The sequence below is a fragment of the Notamacropus eugenii genome, chromosome 3 (assembly GCF_028372415.1).
Source record: "Notamacropus eugenii isolate mMacEug1 chromosome 3, mMacEug1.pri_v2, whole genome shotgun sequence".
In the NCBI taxonomy this organism is placed as follows: domain Eukaryota; kingdom Metazoa; phylum Chordata; class Mammalia; order Diprotodontia; family Macropodidae; genus Notamacropus; species Notamacropus eugenii.
In genome coordinates this window covers 401863306-401891039 of record NC_092874.1, presented here as the reverse complement: position 1 = coordinate 401891039, position 27734 = coordinate 401863306, and the positions used below count along the sequence as shown (strand labels likewise).

Sequence of the window (27734 nt, the reverse complement as noted above, 5' to 3'; positions counted from 1 at the left end):
TCCCAGCCATGACAATATGTGGTTCTATACTTATTTGTCTTCCTTTTTTTAAGATTCCATTTTCTTTATTATTTGCTAATTTTAAACATTCATTTTTAAAAAATTTTGAGTTCCAAATGTTCTCCCTCCCCCAGTCATTGAGAAGACAAGCGATACGATCCCTATGATACATATTTCACATAATCTCTGTGTAGGAGAGGACCTCATCTAGGTCAGTCCTCTCAACAAACATCCTGGACAAAAGTTTGGCTTCAATTCTACGAGTGCCCCATTCTTGAGGAGCTCTAATAAGTGAGCAGTTCTTCCTTATGTTGAGATAAAATATGCCTCTCTTTAACTTCTAGCCCTTTGGTTCCAGTTCTGTCTTTTGGGGTAGAACATAATGGTTCTTCCTTTTCTATCCAACCTATGCTTCCATCCTCATTGGGTATTACTCTCCTTCCCACACTTTTCACCTAGCCAAACTAGCCTCCTTTCTGTTTCTCACACATAACTCTGTTTGCACTGGCTGTCCCCCTTACCTGAACCCACTCTCTTCTTACCTGTTCCTCATAGAGTTCCTCTCTTTCTTTAAGACACAGCACTTTCTTCTTCATGAAACCTCTCCTGTTCCCCACAACTGCTAGTGTCCTCCCTCTCAAATCATGTGTGTGTGTGTGTCAAATGGGAGTCAAATGGAACTACTTGGCAATGCCTTTAAATCCAAATCACTCTGGCTCTCACTAATTGACCAATAATAGGTCTCAGCCCAAGCCTCACTTGCTCATTGTTTTGGATTCGATGACTCAGAGTGAGTGTAAATAGCAATTGTTTCTGTCCTGGTCAGAAACTGAGGTCTTTTTTGCCATTATTGATTCTTTTGTGAAGGGCAGGGTAGGTCAACTTTTACCTCAGTTCTTAGCCTTTAACTACAGAATGGGTATTGCATCAAACTGAGACCTGGGAAAGACTTTAGTTTAAAAAGGTCAAGGTCTCCCACTGCATCTGAGGCCATCACTAGTCATCTTGATCTATGTCTTGCCACTGGACTCCTGTGACTCTGGATGAGAGAGTGCGGCTGATGACTTTGCATCGTAAGGCCTCACTTAAATCTAATTCATTCGCAAGTCAAGACATCACCCTCCTGATGTTATTGGTCTGCTTAGAGAACGAAGGACAGACAACAACAGAATACCTGTCACGTAGTAGATCATTAATAAATAATTTTTTGTTAAATGATATATTAATATATGATAGTTCTCCAGAAATTTGGCAGCCATCATTTCCTTGTCAAGTCTCCTTTTCTTTAGACTATGCATCCCTAATTCCTGAGAGAGTGTGTTCATTAACAGTTTTGATACAAATGTGACAGAGGAATTGTTTTAGTTACACAGTAGAGCCTCTGGCTTGGGTCTAAAATGGCCACTTGGTTTTCTGGATCTGAATGACTTCCTCCCTTTTCCCAAGTCATTAAACTACCCTGGTGTTTTCTCTTGTCAGGATCTGAATGCCTACAAAAAGCAAGGGATGGCATTACTCTCCAAGGTCGGGGAGTCTGTCAAGTATGTCACTGGAGGCTATAAACTGAGAAGTCGACCACTAGAATTTGCAGCTATGGGTGAATACTTAGATACATTTGCCCTAAAACTTGGAACCATCGATCGAATAGCTCAGAGGATCATCAAGGAAGAAGTAGGTAAGCTGTGCTCCCTCCAGGTCAGCATCCTGGCTACTAAAGTTACATGAGGGACTTGTGTGTGAGCTGGGTTTGCTAAAATTAAACAAGATTAAGCAATGCATGTGTGTTATCTTGCTTAAGGGAGGCTCACATGGTAACCTTGATACTTACTTCATGTTAAAAGGGGTTAAAATTTTTACTTATAGTGAAAAAGGTAAGAGGGAACAAAGAGTAAATTGATGAAGCCAGATCCTAAAGGAGCATCATGTACATACTTCATTCTGACAACTTGAGCTTTTCCCACAACAGACAATGGGGAATTTGGTTTGTTTTTTTTTCTTTTTTTTAATTACATAGCTATGGCTACTGGAATGGGCATCCTGGCAGTATAGCCACTTCACATTAACATGAAATGAATGATTTGACCATGGTGTGACAGTGGTGTAGGAGAGGATTTGTTCTGGGAAGTTTGGATTCAGTCAAAGGGCTGCACTTGAGGACCAAGAGGGCCGCATATGGCCTTGAGGTCACAGGTTTCCCACCTCTAGCGTTGGACAATAGCAGTCAGTTGTGCAGACTTGTGTAGTTCAGTAGGAAAACCCAGCCTACTAACTCAATGTCTCATGTCCCACCATTTCCCACTAAACCAATGGGCAGGAAGCAAGTTTTGTTATTTTTCATCATAAGTGATAAACCATTCATTCAGTGACTGGACTTCAGGTCAAGACATATTGCTCTGTCTTAGCTCTGTGACCTTGGGGAAACTCATTTCACTTCTCAGTTTTTTCATTTGTAAAAATGAGGTGGATGGACAAGATGCTCTCTAAAGTCTCCAACACTACTAACATTCTATGATTGAAGGATTTTTTGATTAAAAGAAAAAAGAAAATTTTTCTTGCCTGTTCTGGATAGGTCCTAGATAAATATTAGGGGTGGCCATCTCTTTTTTCTCTCCCTCTTCCTTTTTTTCTCAATTACATGTAAAAACATTTCCTAATATTCATTTTTTTAAATTTTGAGCTCCAAATTATCTACCTCCCTCCCTTGAGAAGGCAAGCATTTGCTGTGGATTATGCATGTAAAGTCCTGCGAAACATACTTCCATATTAGCCGTGTTGCCAAAGAAAACATACCAAAAAAAACAAAAAGGAAAGAAAGCTTAAAAAATATACTTCCATCTGCATTCCGCTCCTTCAGTTCTGTCTCTGGAGGTGAATAGCGTTTTTCATAAGGAGTCCTTTGAAGTTGTCTTGGACAGTTGTATTTCAAAGTAGTGAAATCATTCACAGTTCATCATAATGCAATATTTCTGTGGCTGGATACAATGTTCTGCTTATCAGTTTTGTATCAGTTCATATAAATCTTCTCAGACCATGTTGCTCATCATTTCTTAGACCACAATAATATTCCATCACAATTGTATACCACAGTTTGTTTAGCCATTCCCCAATTGATGGGCATCCCTTCAATTTCCAATTCTTTGTCACCACAAAAAGAGCTGCTCAAATTGTGTTTGTCCTTGTAGATCCTTTTTCTCTGACTTCTTTGGGATGCAGACCTAGTAGTGGTATTACTGGGTATGCACAGTTTTATAGCCCTTCGGGCATAGTTCCAAATCCCTTTTCAGAATGATTAGACGACTTCACAAGTGAGTGGCTATTTCTAAGAATATTTAATTGAGGAAGTTCCTGCCATAATTTTCTTTATGTATGCATGTGGATGTGTATACACAAATATGCATATGTGCATATTTGCATTCAACAAATTAAATTTATTCACTTTACTTCAACAAACATTTATTAGACATCTACTATGAACAATGAACTGAGATAAAAAAAGGTGTAAAGTAGCAGAGTATTATACATTCCTTCAAGAAGTTTGCTGTATACCTATTAATATTACTCCCCATTATTATAGACCCTCATAAAGCCAGGATTCTTACCTGTTTTGTGTCCTGAACCTCTTTGGTAGAGGTAAAGCCTGTGGAACTCTTCTCAGAATAATGTTTTAAATGCAAAAAAATAACTTACATAGGATGACATAGTAAACCAATTATGTTGCAGTGTAGTTGTCAAAATATTTTTTAAAAAAACCAAGTCCATTGAACTCATGCTAAAAACCCCTGCCATTAGAAGGTACTGTGACATTGAAAACATAGATTTTGATCTAGGAGCCCCAGAACACTTATAAGCTAGCTAGATGCAACAGTTTTCTACTACTATTTATTCTTCTTTCAAAAAAAGAAAAACAAAAAAACACCATGGTGTCTCATTCTTACAGGGCTGAGCAAGTCAGTTTTATGTCTGGTGAATAAAGCGTAGGATAGCCCCAGCAGGGCTTGCTGTAGAGATACTTTTGATCAAAGCAGTAGCAGATCTGCCCAGGTACAACAGTACCTAGGCCTAGATTCCTCCTGATGTGACCATCACTTTCCTTATCGAGTTTTTTTTTTTCTTCTTCTAGAATACCTTGTAGAACTCAGAGAATATGGGCCTGTGTACTCTACATGGGGTGGACTGGAGGTGGAGTTGGAGGAGCCTCTGGAGGGAGTTTCAGCGTGTATTGGGAACTGTTGTACTGCCCTGGAAGATCTGACTGATGACATGACAGAGGACTTTTTGCCGGTGCTTAGGGAGTACATATTGTACTCTGAGTCCATGAAGGTCAGTTACATCATACTCTTCTTGTTCATCATCCCTATGGGCATTGAAGCATTTGTCTACATGTGATGAATAGGACTCAGAGCTTTGTGATTCAACAGTGACATGCGCAGGCAATATGGAAACACAGGCAAATACTGAACCCATTGCACAAATTAGTGGGGAAATGAATACCAACAACACTTAAAAATAACGAGAGGACTGGTGTTGCCAGAATTGCCTTCTGAGACAAGTTAGATTGCTACAGTTAATGTGAAGAGGAATTTCATGGGTAATGTTTAAGATTTTGGAGGTTCACAGGTGACATTTGACCACAGTCACTATTGAGCAAGTTGAGCTGACTGGAGTTTGAGAAGAAAGAAGGTAGATAGCAAGCATTTATTAAGTCCCTTATGTACTTATAGATACTTCATCAGATGATGTCCCAGAAATCAGACAGCTGTATGAGATGAGACTCCTGAGCCTTAAAGGGATAATTTATTTATTGTTTCCTTTTTCCCTTTGGGTATCTGTATCTGTACTTACTAAGGGGACTGCCCCCTTTTGATTTGTCAATGCATCTACCAATTCCCCTCCCTTCCATTTTGTAACTCATTATAAGTCCCAAGACCCTTGATGAAGTGTTGACTGTATCAGTTAGTGATTCATTGAGGCTGTGCCTCCCATTAGAATCAGATGGGGGTACTGACTTTTACCAGGTGCTGGGGATATTAAGAAAGGCAAAAACATGGGCCCTGCTTCCAGGGAGCGAGAGTCTAATGGGTGAAGACAACAGGCAAACAGTCTGTGTGTAAGATAAAACAAGGGTAAATTAATCATAGAAAGGTGCTAGCTAAAGGGCACCAGGGAAGGGCAGCTTGAAGATGAGATTTCAGTTGAGAATAAAGACTTCCAGGGAAGCCCTTTAGGAGGAGGGAGAGGATTCCAGGCATAAAATGTCAGAGCTGGGAGATTGAATCTCTTATGTGAGGAGCACCAAGGAGGCCAGTGTCACTAAATCATAAAGTATATGCAGGAGAGTAAGATAAAGATGCCTGGAAAAGGTAGGAAGGTGACAGGCTGTGTTCAAATTCTGTCTTGTTAATGGTGTGATCCTGAGCGGATCTCTTGCCTCCTCTTATGTTTTAGCTTCTTTAGCTCTAAACCAATGACTTCTAAGATTCTGGACATAAATCTTACATAAAACCCTATGTTGAAAAGGCTGTGGTAATCTGGCTACACTTTTATAGAATTAAACAGAATGAGTCAAAAGGGGCCCTGGGGTGGATTTTCTTTTAAGTTTGGTGACATTTGGGGTGTTTATTTTTTTTAATTAAGATACTATTTTTAGTGATATAATGTCTATATCAGTGGGGTCACTGGTCTTGGGGAATCTGGTAGAGGGGAAAAAAGAGCATCTTATCTGAGATGTGACATGCAATAAGATTAAGAAAGGAAGTTCCACAAGGGGAAAAATGTGTTTTCAGGATGACCTCTTGTGGAAAAAGCAGTTGGTTTTACAAGGATCATTGGTATTTCTATAAGAAGGCAGCATCATGTGTGAACCTCTCAGAGTTTGTTCTAAGAAAAACAAATGAAATTAGGCTGTGTGTTCATGTTTTATTTCTCTCACAAGCTGATGACATACGTTGCATGGGAGTTACAGTTCAAAACTAACCCCAAGAAGACCAGTACAGAACTGGTTCAGTTTGGGACTTGGGGTTACAGAGTTATGTGCCCTTCAAAGAGTAGGTGTTCCCAAGGGGTGCCAATCAACTCTGATTGATCAACACACTAGGAGGTAGGCTATGTCTTTGAGTACATGATTTAGGTCACTTAATCCTGGTCAAAAGTTGAAGGGAGATGGGGTGCCCAGTTTATATCAAATCACCCACTCCCAGTCTTGGACTGCCTTGGCAAATGAATCTGTCTTCACCCAAGCAGCTTCCAATGCAATCTTATTATCAGTAATGTCCTTGTGAAGAATTTCAGAGCAGGAGGCTGGCTGGGGAGAGCTCTGAAAATCATTTTTCACATTTCCCTATCTGATTCTAATGAAAGGCATAGCCTTCTCAATGAATCACTAACTGATATGGTCATCTCTTCATCCAGGGTCTTGGGACTATTATAACAAAATGGAAGGAGGAGGAGGAAGTTGATCAACACATTGTCAAATCAAAAGGGGGAGTCCCCTTAGTAAGTACAGATAGTCATTCTCCCAAATGTTTCCATGAGAAACACCCTCTGCAGTTCATAGATGCAGTTCATGAACCCCACAAGGTTGCTGGCATCATGGATCATTGACTCAGTAACATTCCTTGATAACCATACCAAGAGTCAGACTCAGAATAACAGTTAACAGTCCCATAAGGTTTTGAATAGCAAGTTCCTTTCAATATTTACTTTGCCCTTTGATTCTAGAATATCAGGGCAGTTTTCCTTGATAATTTCATGAAAGATAATGTCTAGGCTCTTTTTTTGATCATGGCTTTCAGGTAGTCCCATAATTTTTAAATTGTCTCTCCTGGTTCTATTTTCCAGGTCAGTTTTTCTAGTGAGATGTTTCACATTATCTTCTATTTTTTCAGTCTTTTGGTTTTGTTTTGTAACTTCTTGGTTTATCGCATAGTCATTAGCTTCCCTGTACTCCACTCTTTTTTAAAGAACTATTTTGTTCAGTGAGCTTTTGAACCTCCTTTTCCATTTGGCTAATTCTGCTATTTAAAGCTGCCTTCTCCTCATTGGCTTTTTGGACCTCTTTTTCCAATTGAGGTAACCTATTTTTAAAGGTGTTATTTTCCTCAGCATTTTTTTGGTTCTCCTTTAGCAAGCTGCTGACTTGCTTTTCAAGCTCTTCTATGGCCTGAGCCCATTTCATATTCATTTTGGAGATACTGGAGGCAGAAGCCTTGACTTCCTCTGACAGTATGCCTTGTTCTTCCTCATCTGAAAGGATGGAAAGAGAAACCTGTTCACCAAGAAAGTAACCTTCTATGGTCTTATTTTTTTCCCCTTTTTTGGGCATTTTCCCAGCCAGTTACTTGACTTCTGAATCCTTTGTCAAGAGGAGGGTCCTAGTGCTCCTCCTCCCCCCAGTACTGTTCTCAGGGGCTTTAGGCAGGGACAGGGCCACCACTGAGGGCCGCTGTTCAGATCCCCTGTTCAGTTCCCCTGCTCAGTTCCCCTAGAGGCTGAGCTGGTCTGACAGTGGACCCAGGCTTCTTCTGCAGCTACTGTAGCCACCCACTGCCCACTGCTGCTGTTGCCGCTGCCTCTGCTGCCACCTGGGGCCAGTGCTGGAGGGACCCCACTCCTCTCTTGCCCAGCTGGGAAAGCCCTCCCACACTGACCTTTGAAAGTTCCTTTGGGGCTTGTGGGTTGAGGGGTCTGGGACCCTCCCAGCTGGGGATTCTGCTCTGGAGGCCTGTTCAGGTCCTGTTCCTCCCCCTGTTTCCAGCCAGGGCTAGGCTCCGCTCCACTCAGTGTCCCATGGGATAGACCTTTCCTGTTGGCCTTCCAGGTTACCTTTGGCTGGAAATCTCTTTCACTTCGTCATTCTGTGGCTTCTGCTGCTCTAGAATTTGTTGAGAGTTTTTTTTTACAGGTGTTTTATGGGCTGTGGGGGGAATATTCATCTTTCTACTCCGCCATCTTGGCTCTGCCCCCCAAGTTCTAATAATAGATATGTGACTCCAATCTCACATTATTTGGAAAAACTTTAAGGTGAGTCTTCATTAGTTTGTATACATTCCTACACACGCAGTAGTTGCTGATTAGATAACGACATAAAAATCAAATCTCCCGTTAACACAGGATAGTTCATAGATTACTGCTCTTCATAGATTTGTATCTGTTTTTAACGCTTATTTACTCTTCTCTAACCATGATCAGTCTGAGAGAATGAGGTGCTTCAGCAATTGAACCTGATAACTTCAGACATGAATTTTAACTCTTGTTTAGGCCATGGAATGAATTCAGATCTAAACAGCAAGGTCTTTCCCACTTACAGCTCATTCTTTAGTATTGATCACAAGCCTTAGATCTCTGATGCTGCTCGCATTGAGCTGTTTCCTGAAAGCACCCATTTAAGCCTGTCGAAGACACAACAAACCTAGAAATAAAACTCAAGACTCACGGTAGGTTAGGACATAATTGTTATCAATATCAAATTATTACTGCAACAAATTAGCTTGCAAATGAAATTTAGTAGGCCTTCTAAAAATCACAAAAGTTTTTGCAAAACATTTCTTTGTAAAAGTATTTTCCTTTCTTAAAACAGCTTACAGTTTATCCTGATGTTATTATAACAAGATAAATTCTTCTAAATTCTCAAGTCAAAAAGGATATCTCTTGCACAGGGCTGATAAAAATTACAATGGAGATTGTACAAGGCCTTTTCTTTGCATAATTACCAAGTTTTCTTTCACAAAAAATACTTTGGTAAATTTTTTATTTGAACAATAACTTTAAATAGCTTAGTTAACAATCTCATAATTTTCCTAAGAAACTTCCCTTTCAAATATAGAAAAAACTTGGAAGTTTATAATTTCTTAAATAGTACTTCAGAATATTACAACACATGGCCAAATAGAATGACCCAACAGCTTCCTGACTCATTCATTATTTTCTCTGACAGTAATAATTTTTAATCTAACAATACCTAGGTCATAAGAGAAATTGCTTTTCTAACAACATAGGTGATACAATTGTTTACCAAATTACACAATGTAAGGAAATTTTAGAAATGTAACAATATCATAAACAATTATCATGTATTTAAACTTGAAGCAAAGCCAATTAATTACAGTCAGATGACCTTAATTTGGTCAGATGTACTTCCAAATTGCTTTACACAGAAAATCATTCATCTCCTCACCATTGGTATACTGATCACACGTAAGAGAACCCATATAAAGTTACCAAGTAAGAAGCAATTATATCTAATTTAAACAGTTAACATTCAGATAGCATCTGTTCTATGCTAAGCATTGTGCCAAGCACTTTACAATCATGTGATCCTCACAGCACTCCTGGGAAGTGGGTTCCACTATTATCCCCTTACAGAACAGTAAACTGAGGTAAATAGAACTTTCTTGAGGCCATACAATTAATAAATTTCTTAATGCCAAATAGCAATATCTTTTCGTGCTTAATCCTGATAGGAAGAGCACTCTCTGATGTTGTTCTTATTCCTTCAGGGCAGATTTTTACTTAAACCAAATCAAATCTGGATTTATAATTGCTAATGATAAACATTTTCATTTTTTTTAAAGTCCAATACTCTTGGCCTTTTAAAAAGGAAATATCATCGACAAATTCATACATTCCCTTAAAAAAGACACGTGACTGAATATACTAGGAAATGCATATAAAGTTTTACAAACAGTTTGAAATCACATCTGCCACCACCAGGCCAGTTCAAATTGTGCTGTGCCCACATTTCAAGACCAGGCTTCTGGCCCAGGCAAAAAGGAGACCTAAGGAATTTGAATCAGTGTTGACAGGGCGAGGCTGGAACGTCCAAAGCTTCCAGAGTTTAATAATTAATTGAACAGTACAAGGAAATATTTTAAGATTTTAAATAATAAACTCATCACAATAACCAATATTTTTACCATAACCAATATTTATGTTGTGTTAGATTTAATAAGACCTTCCTACAAATTTATCCTGAAAGGTGGGTGAACATAATTCCTGCTACCTTTCCATAACTTTATCTATTGGTTCTCAAATTAAGCTACAAAGTTTTCATTTTCAGTCCTTCTACTTAAAACAAAAGCAAACTTCCTCACACCCTCTCGACATGATTAAGCCACCTGAAGCTGGCACAAGGGCACCCAGCCCAGGATGGGAGGGAGGGGTGCTTAGAGAACATGGGCTTCCACACCCTCTTCTGCTCCCAAGCAGTTTTTTTCTCTATCTTCATATTTTCACTCAAGCCTTTATTTCTCTTTCCTAATCTTTTAAAAACTCAGACTACCTCCACTTTCCTTTATATTCCACATTAAAAAAAATCATACTGACCCCAATTTGTCCTGTTTGTCTTCACCTTTTGGAATCTGGAAGGGGTTAATACCTAATAATTTACAAACCAAGAGAGCTGTATTTCACACCCTTCACAAACAGCTTTTATAATGTTAATATGCATTTTAAACAAATAACTGCAATCCTAAAGTGATCTCTTAAAAGACTAAAAAACCTTTATTTTTTGCAGTTTTAAACACATTGCCCTGATATCAGATACATTGGTGGGAGGAGTACAAAGACAGTTCTCTAGATTTAATTTAAACATAATCTACAAACTTTAGATTTGGGATCAAATTAAACTTGAATTTAAACTCATGCCACCATTTAATTGTCGACCCCAAAACTAGAGTTTGTTCTAAGAAAGAGACAAACAGATTAGGTCATGTGTTCATGTTTTATTTCTCTCACAAACTGGTGACATGCATTGTATGGGAGTTATAGTCTAGAACTAGGCCAGACTGGCTCATTTTGGGATTTGGGGGTACAGAATTATATGTCCTTTGAAGAGTAGGTATTCCCATGGAGTGCCAATCAATTCTGATTGATCAGCACATTGGGATGTGGGCTATGTCTTGAGTACATGACTTAGTTCACTTAATCCTGGTCAGGAGATAAAGGGGGAATGGGGTACCCAGTTTTTATATTGGATCATTCCCCCCCACCCCCTCCCCGCATCATACTAGACCACTCCCAGCCTTGGGCTATCTATAGAGGCAGAAGAATACTGTCTTCACCCAAGCAGCTTTTGATGCAATCTCATTATCAGTAATGTCTTTGTGAAGAACTTTGGAGCAAGAGCCTGACTTGGGGAGGGGAGAAAGGGGAAGCTCTGCGAATTATTTTTCACAGGAGTAACAGACAAGACATTGGACTTAGCATTAGGAGGTCCTGGGTTCCAGTAATATTTCTGTAGGTTCTGTACACTTCACCTTCTTCATCTGTAAAATAGGGGAATTAAACAGCTGTTAAACTCCATATCTAAATCTATGATCCTGAAATCTTAGTCGCAAGACTTCTAACTAGAGTCAGAAAATTTAGTAACCTTGATTGAGGGGGGAGAGGTTTGTCACCCGAGTTCAACTTGAAGGATAAAATTGAAAGCCTTCCCTCTCCAGCTTTATATTTTGGCAAAAAAACCCCACACCCAAGTGTTACCCAAGAACGTGTTTGCTGCCAATCCACTTCTCTAATTTGGAAAAAATTATTCCTCAGTCTAGCCTATATTTGGGATGAGAAAGGAATTCATTTCAGTTTACTATGGAAACCCCAAATCTCTTCACCAGAGCTCTGTAATTACATAATATGCCCTGGGCAGGGCAGGGAGGAGAGAGCCTTTCCCCAAAATCCATCTCCTGTGGCTTTCTTGCTTGGCTAACTCTTAACACATCAAAGTATAGAGAAACCCAATCCTGGCACAGTAGTCCTGAAATTTGGTGTCTCACCAATGGAGGAAAGCACCCTGGCTTTTCTTTTTTTTTTTTTTTTTTTTAAATTACAGATCCTTTATGTAGTAGTAGGATGAAACAATGACAATCTAGTAACTCAGGATTTTCACCTTTCAATAGTACAAATGTGTTTTTTAATTTTTATGTAAAGTGCCAGCTTTATGTACAAACTATTTAAAAAAGAATAAAGTAAACTTTTAAAATCTGCTTTGCAGCAAGCAGTGAGGCTGCCATTTTTTCAACTATGTATGGATCTGCCTAGAAACCAAGGATTTAATTTGTTGCATTACACTATCTTAAGGGGTCTCCCCATTCTAAAGCCAAAATGGCTAAGACATTCAAGCTACAGAAAGCCATCTAAGATCAGTCTTCTTGCTAAAGCATTAACACTTTCATTTTCAGATCTTTCACAAAAATCCGAGTAGCTTATGTCAAGTATCACCACATCCTAAGCAACACCACTTGCAAACATTAAACAAGATTTTTCTGAGGTAGCTACACAAAACTCTCAAATGCCAATAATGGCCATTACTTAGTACAGTCATTTCACTGTGTAGCATTAAAAGTAACTGATTTTCCCGGTGGAAAAAAAAAAAAACCAGCTAAGTAATAGCATGTCTTCAGTTCATCTAGAAGTCTGCATCCAAGGTAAAAGAATTCTCAGTTGGACTTGACATCACTCCCATTCTCTGATATTCTCCTACTCTCTTCTCAAAGAAGTTGGTTTTCCCTTCCAATGAGATATTCTCCATAAAATCAAATGGATTTTCTGCTCTAAAAATCTTGTTAAAACCTAGTTCCAACATAAGTCTGTCTGCTACAAATTCAATGTACTGCTTCATTAAAGTGCAATTCATTCCAATCAACTTTACAGGCAAAGCTTCAGTCAAAAATTCCTGTTCTATTCTAACAGCATTGATGATAATTTCCTTTACTTTTTCTGCTGAAGGCTTGTGTACCAGGTGTTTGAACATTAAACAGGCAAAATCACAGTGCAAACCCTCATCTCTACTAATAAGTTCATTGGAAAAAGTTAACCCAGGCATTAAACCTCGTTTCTTGAGCCAGAATATGGATGCAAAAGAACCAGAAAAGAAGATTCCTTCAACAGCCGCAAAAGCTACAACACGTTCACCATATGTTGCTTCTCTGTCCCCAATCCACCGCAAGGCCCAGTCAGCTTTCTTTTTAACACAAGGCAGCGTTTCAATGGCATTGAAGAGAAATTCTCTTTCTTTGGGGTCCTTAATATAAGTGTCAATAAGGAGACTATACATTTCAGAATGTATGTTTTCCATAGCAATTTGGAAGCCATAGAAACAGCGAGCTTCAGTCACCTGTACTTCTTGGCTGAACCGCTCCACCAAATTTTCATTTACTATGCCATCACTTGCTGCAAAGAAAGCTAACTCGTGAGATATGAAGTATTTCTCCTCAGGCTTCAGTGTTTCCCAGTGCTGAATATCCTTAGAGAGATCCACCTCCTCAGCCGTCCAGAAGGAGGCCTCTGCTTTCTTATACATGTGCCAAATGTCATGGTACTGAATGGGGAAGATGACGAAGCGCCGGGGATTCTCCTTCAGGAGCGGCTCCTCTTCCGTGCTGGGGAGGGCCGGCCCACTGGGGGCTTTCGCTTTTACCGGCTCCGGGACTCCTGGAAAATCTTCCTCGCCGTCTTGCTGGCCAGGATGCGGGTGCTGCTCACGGAGGGAGGCGTGTTCTCCTTGTCTGCAAGCTTGAGCGCCTTCAGAGGCGAAAGGCGAAGTTGCTGCGGGTCGGTGACTGGGGAGAGCGGAGCGCGGGAGGACAGCATGGCGGCGGCCGGAGGGCGGACGGGTCGGGCCACCCTGGCTTTTCAACAGGATGAAGCCTAGTGTGTGTTTTTGCAAGAAAAATTAATACTGTCTGTGGCTTTCAATGAAAATGAATTCCACAGGAAGATTTCCTCTAAATGTGCTGCTTGTATCTTGTTTTCCTTCACAATAATGATGAGGTAAACAAATCAACTTTTGGGTACAGATCCTCAATGTCATTGGTATAAGGAGTTTCTGAGAGAAAGCTTCCTTTACCAGGGCTAATCTACAAGTTTTTCTATAACTTCAAACCTTAGAAAGTTGCTAGGCGACACTGGAAGGATAATTGATTTGCCCAGTATCATGCAGCAAGGGATTGAGCTTGGATCTTAGGGCCACCAGACACTGGATCTCACTTTGTATGGACTTTCTACTAGCAAGTTGACACAGTGCAAAGAACATAGGACTTGGAGTCAGGAAGATGTGAGTTAAAGTGATACCTCAGCTTTATAAACCTGGGCAGGTTACTGGACCTCTGTCTGCCTCAGTTTCACATTTCTAAAATAGGGATAACAATAGCACCTACTTCACAGAATTGTTATGAGATTCAAATGAGTTAAATTAGGTAAGTATTTTGTAAATCTTAAAGCACTACATAAGTGCTAACTATTGCTGTTACTGTTCACCCTCTCCCTCTAGTATAGAAATTCCATGCTAATGGATTATAAACTTAAATGCCATCCCAGGTCTGTCTTGTTCACCTGTTGACAGCTAAATATAATGACCTTATCACAGTCTTCCTCCTCTTTGACCTTTTTTCCTTATTTCATCTTTAGTTTATGAAATAAAATGTTTCCATATCATAGTAAAATTTTAGAAAAATGAAACTTAAAAAAAGATGAAAGACAAAACTGCAAATCTATTATATATAACTTGCTATTCCTTTAAATATATAGTAATGTTATCATGGACATTTCTTTTTTTTCCTTTTTTTCTTACTTCGACTCTAGAGATGGCTACCATTAGACATACACATATGTGTGTGTATGTAATCATTCTATACATATTTCTATTTATCAGTTCTTTCTCTGGATGCAGATAGTGTCTTCCTTCAGAGGTCCTTTGTAGTTAGTTTGGGTACTTATAATAGTCAAAATGACTTCATCACTCAAAGTTGTTCTTATAACAGTATTGCTGTTACTGTATATAATATTCTCTCGGTTCTGCTCGTTTCGACCTTCATTATTTCACTCAAGTCTATTGATCACATACCACAACTGTTCAGCCATTCTCCTGTTGATAGGCATCACCACAATTTCTAATTCTTTGCCACTGCAAAGAGAGCTGCTGTAAATTTTGTTTTAGAGCATACAGGTACTTTTCCTTTTTTCGTAATCATCTTTAGTAGTGCTATTGCTGGATCAAAGGGTTTAATAACTCTTTGGCCATAATTCCAGATTAGTCTCCCAAAAGAGTCTTTTTGACTCTTAGAAATTTTTGACACCACTACCACTTGTTTCTGCTAGGAATTATCTTTTCCCTTGGCTTTTATGACACTGCCCTTTCCTGCTTCTATTCCTACGCATCTGATCCCTTCTTCTCAGCCTCCTTTACTGGATCCATCTTCTGCCTCCTAAGTATAATCATCCTCCAAGGCTGTGTCTTGGGTCCCTTTCTTCTCTCTTTCTAGACAACTTGACCTTGGTGAGCTCATCTATTCCCGTGGGTCCACTTAGCTCTACGTAGATAACTTTTTATCTCTGTCTGTCAGTCTGTCTGTAGCTCTAAACTCTAGTCTTGGTATATCTCCAATTTGTCTATTGGATATCTCCTGGATATGCCATAATCTCTGTCAACTTTGCTTGTCCAGAATTGAGCCATTTCTTGTGCCAGACCTACCCCTTTCTTGTTTTTGTTGATGCCATCACCTCTTTCCCACAGACCTAAAAATTTCCAGTCATATTTGATCATGTTCTTTTCATGGGTCCCTATTGCCTGTAAGTAAATGCAAATGCCCTAGCTTGGCTTTTAAAGCTCTCTGCAGTCTGGGTCCGTTCTATCCCATAGTCATTTTGTATTTCTTGAGTTTCTTCAATTTGATTGTCCTTCTCCTTTGTTCAGCCATTTGTCAGTCCTATCTGACTCTTTGTGACCCCATTTGATGTTTTCTTGGCAAAGATACTGGAGTAGTTTGTCATTTCCTTCTGCAACTCATTTAATAGAGGAGGAAACTGAAGTAAACAGGGTTAAGTGAGTTGTCCAGGGTCACACAGCCTAGTAAGTGATTGACTCACAAAGTCTTATTGACTCCCCACCTGGCACTCTACTGCATCACCTATCTGCCCTTCTTCTCCCTTATTCTCTAGACAATAGACATGTACCAAGTCTACCAGTTAATTCCTTACAACAGCTTTTACAATCAGCCCTTCTTCCCCCATTTATATAGCCACTACCCTTGCTTCAGGCCCATATCATCTCTCATCTGAGCAATTGTAATGGTCTCCTAGTTAGTTTTCCTAGTTCCCACTTTTCTTTTCTCTAGTTTCTTCTTCACATTGCTACCAGAGTAATCTTCATAAATCACCATGTCTACAACTGCTCAAAGACTTTTAATGGCTCAATGTTACCTAACTCCATAGTCTGACCTTTAAAGCCCTCCACCTTCTGATGCCATGCTACCCATACAGTCATTTTGCACTTCTTGAGTTTCTTGAACTCTACATTATGGACAGACTGTATGACTCCTAGTTGATCTCTGAATTTGGCATGCTATCTCCCATGTCACAAGAGGATAGTATATATTATTCAGTGAATAATTGGGGAAAAAAATCCTATGTCATTGTAGGGGGACTCTAATTACTACTACCTTGTCATCAAATATTACAAGCTTCCATGAAGATTTAACTGAAATGTCTCTATCACGTGAACTTTGGTTCTTTCTCCCTCCTCTGGCCCCATGAGGCACGTATATTAGGTTTCTTGTTTAACAAACAGAGCATAGAAAAATATAGGTTAATCATGCTGTGAAGATGTTAATTCCTCACCGGGATTTCTGGTTCAGTGTCATTCAGCCAGGAAGCTATTACTTTTGAGCCCTGAGAAATTCAGAAACATGATCTCATTGCATGTTAAACATAAAAACCTTATAAATAAGAATGAAAACTTTCCAATTAGAGCGCAATAGCTCCTCTACGTTTACTCTCTTCTGTATACAAATCCATACCGAGTCATTCCTGAGACTCTCTGAGTAGGTGAGGATGCACGTGGTCTTTGACGGGGATTATGAAATTGCCCAGGACAGTATGTGGTAAAGGTCAATGATGTGCCAGGTGAAAAGTACCAGATTTTAGTGACATAAAGATTTAGGTAGTTTCTGCTGCTTAAAAAATATTACCCCTGTTTTTAGTGCTGCCTCTTTCTCTTTTATCCTTTTTAATTGGGGGAGAGGAATTAAATTATTTTTCAAAATAGTAATATTTTTTAAAAATAAAATTTTTTATTTAAAAGTTCATGGTGTGTACATTGACCTTTTATATTCAATGGCAAAGTGATAAGTAGAAGAAAAAATTTCGTAAATTTCATGAAAATAAAGTATATGAGAATTAGTGTGTTAGTTGGTCAACATTTGCAATAAGGAATAAATATACTTTTGGTTTTGGTTTTGTTTCAAGGTGTGCTTGCAACAGTTTTTCCTCATTGTGATTCAGTGGAACCAAGTGGAAGTATTTACATTATGTTTGAACATCCATTCAACTTCAGGACATACGAGTAGGGAATTTGAAATATTCAGGTTCAGTCTGGTTCTGTGGGTATGTGTGTTGCTGTGGTTGGTTAGCTCAATTCTTTAATACTCTGTTGTAATGAAAGGAAAATTGTGTGGACCTGAGATCCTGACCTGTCTTTGGGGGTTGAGCCAAACTTCTGCTGTTTGCTTCTTGATACACCCTGCCCAGCACCTCCCTCTTTGGGAATTCCACTTCCTGATGAAGTCCACTCAGTCCTCTCAGTCTACCCTGAATCTGTGACCCACAACTGGGCACTTGGTGATAAAGCTGGCACCTGTCCCTGTCACAGGGTCTCAGTATGGGACCTTCTTTTATCCTAGTGCACAGCCTCTATATATATGAGTGTTGGCATACTCCACATGCCTTCATGGTGTTCTTGTTCTGAACTTGTCCCTGGAGTTCAAAGACTTCTCTGTATCACTGTGCCAACCTAGGGTGGATGAAGGATGCCACTGTGACTTTTTCTGGATTTCTCCAGCAGGATTTGATCCAGTGCTTTTTCTGTGTCTCTTTGGAGTTCTATGGATGGGAACTCAGTCAACTACATTGCTTCCTGGTATTCTGTCATCTTGGCTCTTCCTTTCAAAGACCACTTATGGCAGAGAGGCTCAGCAGTCGCAACTATATGTTCTTTCAGGATCCTAGGCTTTTTGTAATCTTTCCTTTTCAGTCCAAAAATCACTCTTTAGCAGAGAAAAAAAAAGAAACTAAATAAACATTGGACAGCCCTGCCTTTTCTCCCTGTCGTTAGTTCTTATAGTGGTACCCACCATGAGCTGTGGTCCCATTGTTTTGATTCTCTACTTTTCCATAGTGTAGCTTTAAAAAACTTGTTGTCTGTCATTGTCCTTGCCAGACTTAGTTCATTTTGAGCATTTTAGTATTCTCAAAGTTGTTCCATTGTCTGAATGTCTTCTAAAAATCTGAGTTTCTTTAATTAAATTTTTTTCAATTAAAAATCTTTTTTTTCTTCCTCCCACCTTCCCCCATTTGAAAAAAAGAAACAAACAAAAAAAGAAGAAAAAACAAAACCCTTGTAATAGATAAGAGTAGTCAAGCAAAACTAATGGTCACCTTGACCAGAACTGAGAAAATTTTTGAGTTCTTTACCCCCCTTAGTCTTGGCATTTCTGTGTTGGGAGGTAGGTGACATACCTTATAATGGCTACTGCCGTAATCGTGGCTAATCATTACATCGATCCAAGTTTAGTCTTTAACAGTTGTTTGTTTTTATGATACTGTTATTATCATATAAGTTGTTCTCCTGGTTTTGCTCACTTTTTCATTTCCTACAAATCTTCCCAGGTCTCTGAAACCATTGTTATTCATTTCTTATGTATGGCACAATAGTATTCAGACACATTCATCCACCATAGTTTGTTCAGCCAGTGGATGAGCAGCTCCCTAGTTTCCGTTTCTTTGCTACTACAACAACAACAACAAAAAAGCTACTCTAAATGTTTTTGCACATATGGGGACTTTTTGTTTTTCTTTGATCTCTTTGGGGTCATAGTCTGAAAATATTATTACCGGATCAAAGTATTTGCATAGTTGAGTACCTTTAAAGGTATAGTTCAGATTGCTTTCTAGAATGGTTGGACCAATTCAGAGTTTCACCAGTAGTGCATCTCTGTACCAGTTTTCACCTAGCCCCTCCAATGTATAGCATTTTGCTTGGTCAGTTCTTTGGTAAACTTTGCCAGGTATGATGTGCAATTGTTTTAAATGGTATTTCTTTAATGTTAAATGATTTGGAGCAAAAATCAATTTTTTGTTGATTTCTTGTTTGTCTTTTTCTTATCAAACTTGCTTCTTTTTATGACTTCAGACTCTCCTTTTAGAGGTTTCAGAACAATTATAGTCCATGGAATCCTAACTGTTCTTATTCTTAACTATTTGAAATCTACTTTTCCAAAATCTAGAGTGTGGTCAGACTCCATATGCCTGGCTTTTTCTCCCTTTTCTGTCATAATGACCATATTCTAGTCTTTCATGAGTCCCATGATTTCTATTCCTGCATCAGTTTTTTCTTTCTGTAGAGATCTGAATCCAGAATAGAAGTTTGTTGTTTTGTTTTGTTTTTTGTTTTCTGATACAGTAGATGCTTACTCAATGTTTGAAGGATCATTAAAGCTACTCTACTTTTGATCGAGAATCCCAGTAAATGTCCAGCTGATTTGAAGTACTCCATCACTGCCATACCTTAACTTGGAATGTGTTTCTTGAATTCCTCATTATATTTCATTCTTCTTTTCTAAACAGTTTCTGGTATACATTGATGACAGCATTGTTTTTGTGTCTACTTCATGGATCCTTATCCAAATAAATGCCTTTTACTATACTTTTTCCCCATTACTCCTTGTCCTGAATTTTCTGATATAAATAGATTTCTTTAAGATATAGAGTGTTCCAAAAGTTTAATGCAGTTTTCAGCTATTAAAGCTCTATGATTTTGGGGATACCCTGCGCTAAAATTTTGGGAGTACTTATTATAATTTGATTTCTTCATTCACCACTTCTTTCCCCACCTTTTTTTTTTTTTAAACAATCCATCCCTTTTTCTTTTGATCTAGATACACACTTCCAAAGCCATATACTAGCCATGGGTATCATCCCCTCAAGCCTCAGTGAGTCCTGAGATCAGATTTGCCTTTTTGTGCCCTTTTCTTTAGCTCAGAGAGTCCCAATGCAAGGAAACAAGGAATATATATATATTTACCAATATATATAGCAAACAGGGAAAATCCAAACCAGTATAATTCAGTGAAAAAAAATAGATGCTTGTTTTTTGGTTCAAAATGTTGTGTTTGTTTTTTTATCACAGTTATTTTCAGTTATGTCCCTCCTTCCACAATTCCTCATGAGCCTCTGCTTTAGCCTTTTTTTTTCCAGTGAGGAGAGAACAACTGAGCAAAACCTGTTGATGCAATGATTTATTTGACTGTGTGTACAACATTGAATAAAGTAGTTTTGTTGTAAATATTTACTTGAGGCAGGTCTTCCATTTTTACCACTTAATACTCTTGTGTAAATAACATAATTATAGCTTCTTGGTGAATATTATTTACATTATAAAGTGTTTTTTGAAGACTGGTATTAATGTTTGCATTTCCCAAGGAAGTACAGGTGGTGAGATATGCTATACTTCTGTATCTACTTTTAAAGAGTGAACGGTATTCTCATCTAAAAAGAAGTGTATATGTGTTTCTGGGTGGGAAGTGGTGGTGGTGGGGTGTATAACAGGATGTTTATAAATGAATAAAGCATTTATTAAGCACTTACTATGTGCAAAGCACTACAGATAGAAATTCTATAGACAGAAAAGTTAGGCAGTTGCCGCTCCCAGAGCATTCAGCTCTCCCTCATAACCTGGTCCGGAGGCTACCCAACATTCCCACCTCCTTATAAAGAAGGAAATGGTTCACCATCGGTCCTCTGGAACCTAGATTTTCATTTACATCACCAAATTGTGAATATATTTGTCTTTGTTTTGCTGTCTTCATTCTGGCAGCTTTCCGTACCTATTTGTATGCTTGTATTTGTTTTTTTCTTACGCTATAAGAACATTCATATATCGAAGTTTCTGACACCTACTTTGTTCCTACTTTTTTTTTACTGCCACAAAAATTGTGATTTTGACGTGTATTGGAGTTATGTGTCTTTGATCTCTTTGTAGTATATATCCATTGTGGGAGGTCAAAGGACATAGAACCTTGTAGCAACTTTTCTCACATAATTCCACGTCAGCATTTGTTGACCTAATTCACAGCTCCATCCAAAATATAGTAGTGCTAAGCACATGGCAAGAACTTAATAAATGTTTGTTCTCTGAGTGTGCAGTGATATTATCCTGACCCTCACCACCCCAGGTGTACAGATCAGTGATGGAGTTTTTCTGGTTTAGGAGGCAGGTCTTCACCGTGAGACAGTGGTTGGACACATAGGCAAAAATGCTAGTTTTTGTTTTTATTTTAGCTTTTTATAAACAATCTTTTGTTAAAGTTTTTGGAGTGACAGGATAGAACAGGGAATCACTCCTGCCAACCCTGGGATTGAAAAATCAGTTGTCCTCTGTGGTTGATTCAGGGGAAAACTAACCATCAATTATCGATGATGAATCTAATATTGAAGATGTCCAGGAAGCTCATATGAATATTTAACACTGAAAGCCATTCCCTTTTAGATAATTGCATAAATTCCCCAATCATGAGCCAGTAGTTCTCAAAAGAAAATTGCAAACTATTAACAGCCATATGTTAATTGCCATAATTAACCATTAACTTTGGCCCACATCACTAATAATAAGAAAAATGCAAAGCAGAATAACTCTAAGGTTTGACCTTCACTTAGTGGCTGTGCAGAAATGACAAAAGATGGTTAATGTTGGAGGAACTACAGGAACATTTAATGCCCCGTTGGAGCTGTCTATTTGTTCAGTCATTCTGGACAGAAGTATGGAACTATGCTCACCAAGTAACTAAAATATTCTTTGATCCAGAGATCCCAGTGCAAGTAATATATATGCCAAGGAAGTCAAAGATAAAAATTTTAGTGATATAATAAAAATTCTTATAGCAGCACTTCTTGTGCAAAGGATTAGAAACAAACTTGATTAATTGGGGAATGGCTAAACAAGTTTTGGTACATGAGTGTAATGAAAAATTATTACATGGTAAGGATACATATGAAAAATTCAGAGAAGTGTGGGAAGACTTAAATGAACCAGTGCAAAATGAAGCAAGCAGAAACAGGAGAATGATATTCACAGTGGCAACAACAGCGTACATGGAAATACTAGCATCAACGAAACAAATGGGGATAGACTGTGGAATCATGGTGACTGAAGCTGACCCCAAAGGAGAGGTACGAGAATGCCCCCCTCTTCCTTCTCTGCACAAGAAGTGTGCTGTGGCTCTGGAATGATACATCCAACTTAGCTGATGATTTCTTTAATTTTTCTGAGCTGAGCCTTCCCCTTTTTTTATTATATATACATATATATATATTATATCTTTACACACAGGATAGAGGGGAAGGTCATTCTGGGAAATGTAAGTGATGTAGCAAAGACTATATAAACTTTTTTCAAAAGGAAAAAGCAAAATAATATGGGGTAGTGTGGCAAATAAGAACAAGAGCTCTCTCATGAGCTGTGATGGAAAGAGCACTGCCCTGGGAGTCAGGAAACCTGGGTTCTAGTCCCATCTCTCTTGGGAGAAGAGGATAGGAATAAGCATTTATTAAATGCCTCCTATGTGCCAAGCACTGTGCTAAGCACTTCACAAATATTATCCCATTTGATTTTTGCCACTGACTAGTTATGAATATAGTTTTGGGTAACATCTGTGAGCCTGTTTCCTCAGCACTAAAACCAGAAGAATAATACAGTTATCTCCACTTTACAGAGTTGTAATGATTAAGTCACTTAGCCAAGTGTCTCTATGCATACATACATGCATGCATACATACATACATACATATATATTCATATATATTCAGAATGAGATCTCAGTTAGCTTTGTGTTCGTCCTTCGTTGCTGAATACCATACCATCAGAGTAATGATGACATGACTTGCACTTGACTTTGTTTGGAGGGAGGGAGGACTGCAAGGTTACCAGCCTTATTTCTCCTCCAGAGCTATCTGAATCCAGTGACCTGATATTCCTCAGGATGACTGGAGATGACCCAGGATGCACTGGGAGACCTTTTGAACAAATTCAGCCTCAGTCCAGAGGGAGTAGGGAAGGGACTAGTTCTGTCATTGTTGGCTAGTCCTGCTGGATGTGGTGGTGGAAGTGGGGTAGAAAATAGTATATAGGGTGTATAGAGAATGTAGAGTATAGAGAATAATATAGAGAATAGCCTCAGATGTAAGAGCTAAAGCTAACAGATTGCTTCTTAGGACTCTGAAGACCCACCCAAACGTGGCTTTAAAAAGAAAAAAAAAAAACTAGGCAGAAGTTCTTCTCCCTCTTCTCTAGAGTGTTAGAGAGCCAGAGACCTGAAGCCTGTCTTGCTTAGACCAAGGCAGTGAGAAGAAAATTCATATCCTGAGTGGTGTAAACTGGATTTGGAGAGAAGACCAGAGTTTGAATTTCCCCTCAGACATTTACTAGCTGCCTGACTTTTCATCAGACACTTAGCTTTTTTCCAGCCTCAGTTTCCTTTTCTGTAAAATGTGCATAATAACGTACTCTCTGCGGACTCCTCTACCCCTTGCCCCCCACGCTCCATATTTTCTCCTTTGACAACTCATTTACTCCTCTGGCTACAACTACTTATCTCCTCTATGCAGATGGCCTCAAATGTTTGTCTCTCTTTTGATCTCTCACCCCAGTACCAAGCCTGCATATCCAACTGCCTGTAGAAAATACTCCACTTCAGTCAAGTCTTTCTTGATATTCTTATTTGTTAATACTCCTTCCTCAAACTACCTTGTGTTTATTCATTTCTCTGTGTAAGTATTACATCCTCCCCTAGGGGAAAGTAGAGGTCTTGAAATCGATCAGGGACTATTTTTTTCTCTTGTTTTTGTATCCCCAGTGCCTTTCACATAGCAGGTGCTTGATACACACTTGTTGAATTTAATTGGATTGACTAGCACCTTAAACTCAACATGTTCAAAACCAAGCCCCTTTTTATTTCCTTTGACTTTACTGGTTTCATTCTATGGTGCATTTCCCACCTGGTGGCACTTCTCTGGACTTCATCCATGCTCTCTGGAATCTCATCCAGCAAGACCTCACCAATCCTGAAACTTATACCTTCTCAGTATGACCCCAGGGGTTCCTCCTTCCTTCTCACTAATGGGGAGAGCTAGTCGTGAATTTTACATTTAAGGAAGGCATTTGGCTCTTGTTCTTTTGTTTTCTCTCCCATTAGATGGTAAACTCCTTGAAGATATGGACTATCCTTTGCCTTTCTTTATTTCCTTTGTTATCCCAGCCTTTAGCACTCTGTGGGACACCTAGTAAGTATTTAATAAATGTTTATTGATCAAATGGTGCCTTCAATCACCAGTTTCCCTTATTCCTTTCCTTGTCTTTGATTTCATCTTTAATTAATTCTTCCCCCCCCCCCACATCCAAACAGGTGTCATTTTCCACCTTTCATTTATCCAAAGTACCTTCACCTTAGTTCAGTTATTAGTTTATGTTACTTACTATTATTTTTATTACTTAGTTATTGTTACTTCCAGCTTCCACTATGTCAGTAGCCATCTGGCAGAGTTTCTTGCCTTTACTCCCCTACTCCATCCTTTATATATCTGACATAATAATCCTTCTTATGCATTTATGTGATCATAGTCTTCTCTTCAAAAATCTTCTTTTGTCTCCTGAGTAATGTGTCTGCCTGGTTTCAGAACCTTGCACAAAATGGTGTAATCTTTAAAAAAAAAAAAAAGAAAAGAAAAGTTTTATTAATGTTTTCTGGGATTTTTTTTTTTTTACCTCACTGTCTCTTCTTACCTTCCTAAATAGAGTGTTCACTTTATCAGGTATATGTATGGTCAAGGAAAATAGAATCAACAAATTAGCAATATCTGAAAATGTATGACTTATTCTGCAACTGTGGTTTGTCACCTTTCCAATGGGAGGCATGCTCGATGCAGCGTGGGCAAGCACTACCAGAAACACCTCAGATTCATTATGTGTTTGATTTGTAATTAATTTTTGATCATTGCATGTTCAGAAATCTTTTACCCTTGCCAAATTTTTTTTGTGACTCCCCACCACACACACACACATTCAGTTACACTGCAGTACCAATCTAGAGCACTGAGAGATGCTCAGAAGTTGTGACTTGCCCACCATCACACAATCAGGAAGTGTCAGAGTTAGAACTTAAACCCAAGTTTTTCCGACTCCAAGTCTGGTCTTCTATCCATTCTTTATATCTTGGATATCTGACCTTCATTGTTCAGTTGTGTCCAACTCTAGGTGACCCCATGGACTTTATTCATGAGATTTTCCTGGCAAAGGTACTGAAGCTGTTTGTCATTTTCTCCTCCATTGTGTCCCTATTTTTACACATGAGGAACTGAGGCAAACTGGGTTAAATAGACTGCCGTAGAGTCACACAGCTGGTAAGTGTCTGAGGTTGTATTTGAACTCAGATCTAACTGACTGCAGGCCCACACCGTAGCATCCAGCTGTCAGACCTTTGTTTTATTTATTTGAAACTGCTCTCTCCAAAATTACTAATGGTCTCTTAGTTGCCAGATCCAGTAGCCTTTTCTCACTTTTCCTTCTCCTGAACCTCTTTGCAGTCTTGGACACGTTGATCACTCCTCCTTGACACTCTCTTCTCTCTGATCTTGGTGGGCCCCCTCCCCAAGCCAGGACTTTCCTTGAGTGTGAGTCCACTAAGGGACAAGGTCATTAGAGTAGCAGTCTAGTTCCTTTGAATCACCAGGTCGACTTTGAGGCATTTAACATTTTTCATCCCTAGAGACTGTTGAAGGACATCTACCAGGTTATAAAGAGATTAATTACTCTCTGTGTTGGTGGAGGGAATAACTACACCCAAACAATCACTAACTTCTGAAGTATTTAAACTGAGGGCTGTAAGACCCTTGGGGCCAGGGACCTTGTCTTATCTAAACGACGTCCTTCCCTTCTCCATCCCCCCCCCCCCCCCCCCAGCATAGGTTTGTTGGTTAAGGGAAAAAAGAACTTTGCAAATTTAAAAATGCTGCTTAAATGTGAGTGGTGGTCAACAAATCGAGAGATCTGCATGTAGTGATTCCAGAGGGACTTAACATTTAATTAGTGCTCTCTCTTTATGCCTCATGTATATCAATTCTGTGGGCTCATGGCTATATATAAAGTAACAGGGTTCTGTTTGCTATAGACAACTGTTGCTCTAACCGTCTCCAGGGTGGCATTACTCCATTGGTCTCATCTTTCCTGTTTAACTATAAACTCCTTGGAGACTGGATATAAGCTGTTTTCAGACCCTGTATCCCACCTAGGACAACCTTGACAGCTTGGTGTATTTAATACTGCCACTGCTGCAACAACTTCTCCAGTAACAGACTTACTTTGTGGTTAAGGTGCCAGACAAAGAGAGCCAGTATCTGTGTCCTCTGTCATTTCAAGAAAGCCCCGAGGATCGAGATTTACTTCACACATTACAAATGAGATACGTTCTCCATTTGAACTTTGAATCTCAGCTCTACTTCTTGCTGCTTGTATGATCTTATATTACCTGTTTGGGCCCCACTTGCCACACTCACAGATGTTGGACTAGATTATCTCTAAAGACTATTTTTACTCCAAATCCTATGATTTTTAACCAACTTCAGGAAGTTACTAAAGGTAGGTCAGAATGTGTGTAGAGAACTTGAAAGCTCTTAGGGGGGAAATTATAATATATCATTAATAATTATATAATTATTTTACATATAAACAAAATATTATTAATATTTATTATATTTCATTATATATTATGTATTATATAATGGTAATAAGCCTATATTTAAAAGACTCAAAATGTATGTTTTCTGTCTTTCCTAACTGGCTGTAGGGCATAATTTCAGCTTTTAACACATTCCTTTTGAACACGTTTCAGTTACTGAAGAGGTACATAATGTTAGTAATTTCCCATTAGAAGGGCTACAGATAGATGGAGAAATTATGGGAAATGATGGAGATATCATTTATTACCCAACTTTTTCACATCCTTATAAAGAATCTGTCTTTGACTTACATTGATCTCTCAAGATCCCAGGTTTCCCTGATAAAAATCCTTTGTATTTCAGAGGCTAACTCTCCCCAATTCTGCTCTTCCCTTCTAAGTCACACTATTTGTTAGACATTATCCTCTGCCTCCTTGCTTGCCATTTAACTTTATAATAAAGGATAAGGAAACACTTGACAGAAGAGATTCCATTCCTTTTTCTGTTAACTTTCTTTTCCTTCCCATGCACAAGAGTTGCATTAGCTCTTCAGGTTAGCTTCTGCCCTGGCTGTTCATCAGTTTCTTCTTCTCACCCACTTCCTACTGCCACTAATCTCCCCACATTCTGTAGTACTTAGCATCTCACTTTGTAGAATTGCCTGAATTCACCCGGAAGATGGCTAAATAAGGAACACTTTGGGGTTTATGTATTGTCATGTAAAAAGCTTGCTATGCCAATGATGATTTATTTGTTTTGATGCATGTAGTGGTAAGAGACTGGGTCAGTATATTCATTTGGGTTTTCTTATCCAGAATTCAGAGAACCCGCCTTGCGTTTAGACCTCTCACATCCTTTGGCCTCGGACTTGGTCTGCCACCTGCCTCTTATCCCTTTTCCTTCCTTGTTAGGATCAAAATGCCTTTAGCCTCGGGCTGTGTGGAATGGAACAATGGCCCAAATTTTAAAGGAAAGGGGAGGGAACA

At 38.9% G+C, this 27734-nt stretch overlaps 2 protein-coding genes across 2 annotated transcripts in view; one reads left to right on the top strand and one right to left on the bottom strand.

The window, feature by feature from the left end:
* Positions 1-27734, top strand: part of SNX30 (sorting nexin family member 30) — a 169848-nt gene that overhangs the window by 117040 nt on the left and 25074 nt on the right. Inside the window, exons 5-6 of the mRNA XM_072598043.1 lie at positions 1480-1675; positions 4121-4320. Of these exons, the coding sequence (XP_072454144.1) occupies positions 1480-1675; positions 4121-4320 (396 nt within the window). The remainder of the gene's footprint in view (positions 1-1479; positions 1676-4120; positions 4321-27734) is intronic.
* LOC140497279 (ribonucleoside-diphosphate reductase subunit M2-like) lies at positions 11880-13604 on the bottom strand. The gene is given in 2 exon segments (XM_072598044.1): positions 11880-13417; positions 13420-13604. Coding segments are annotated over 2 exon segments (1182 nt in total). The 5' UTR covers positions 13582-13604; the 3' UTR covers positions 11880-12397.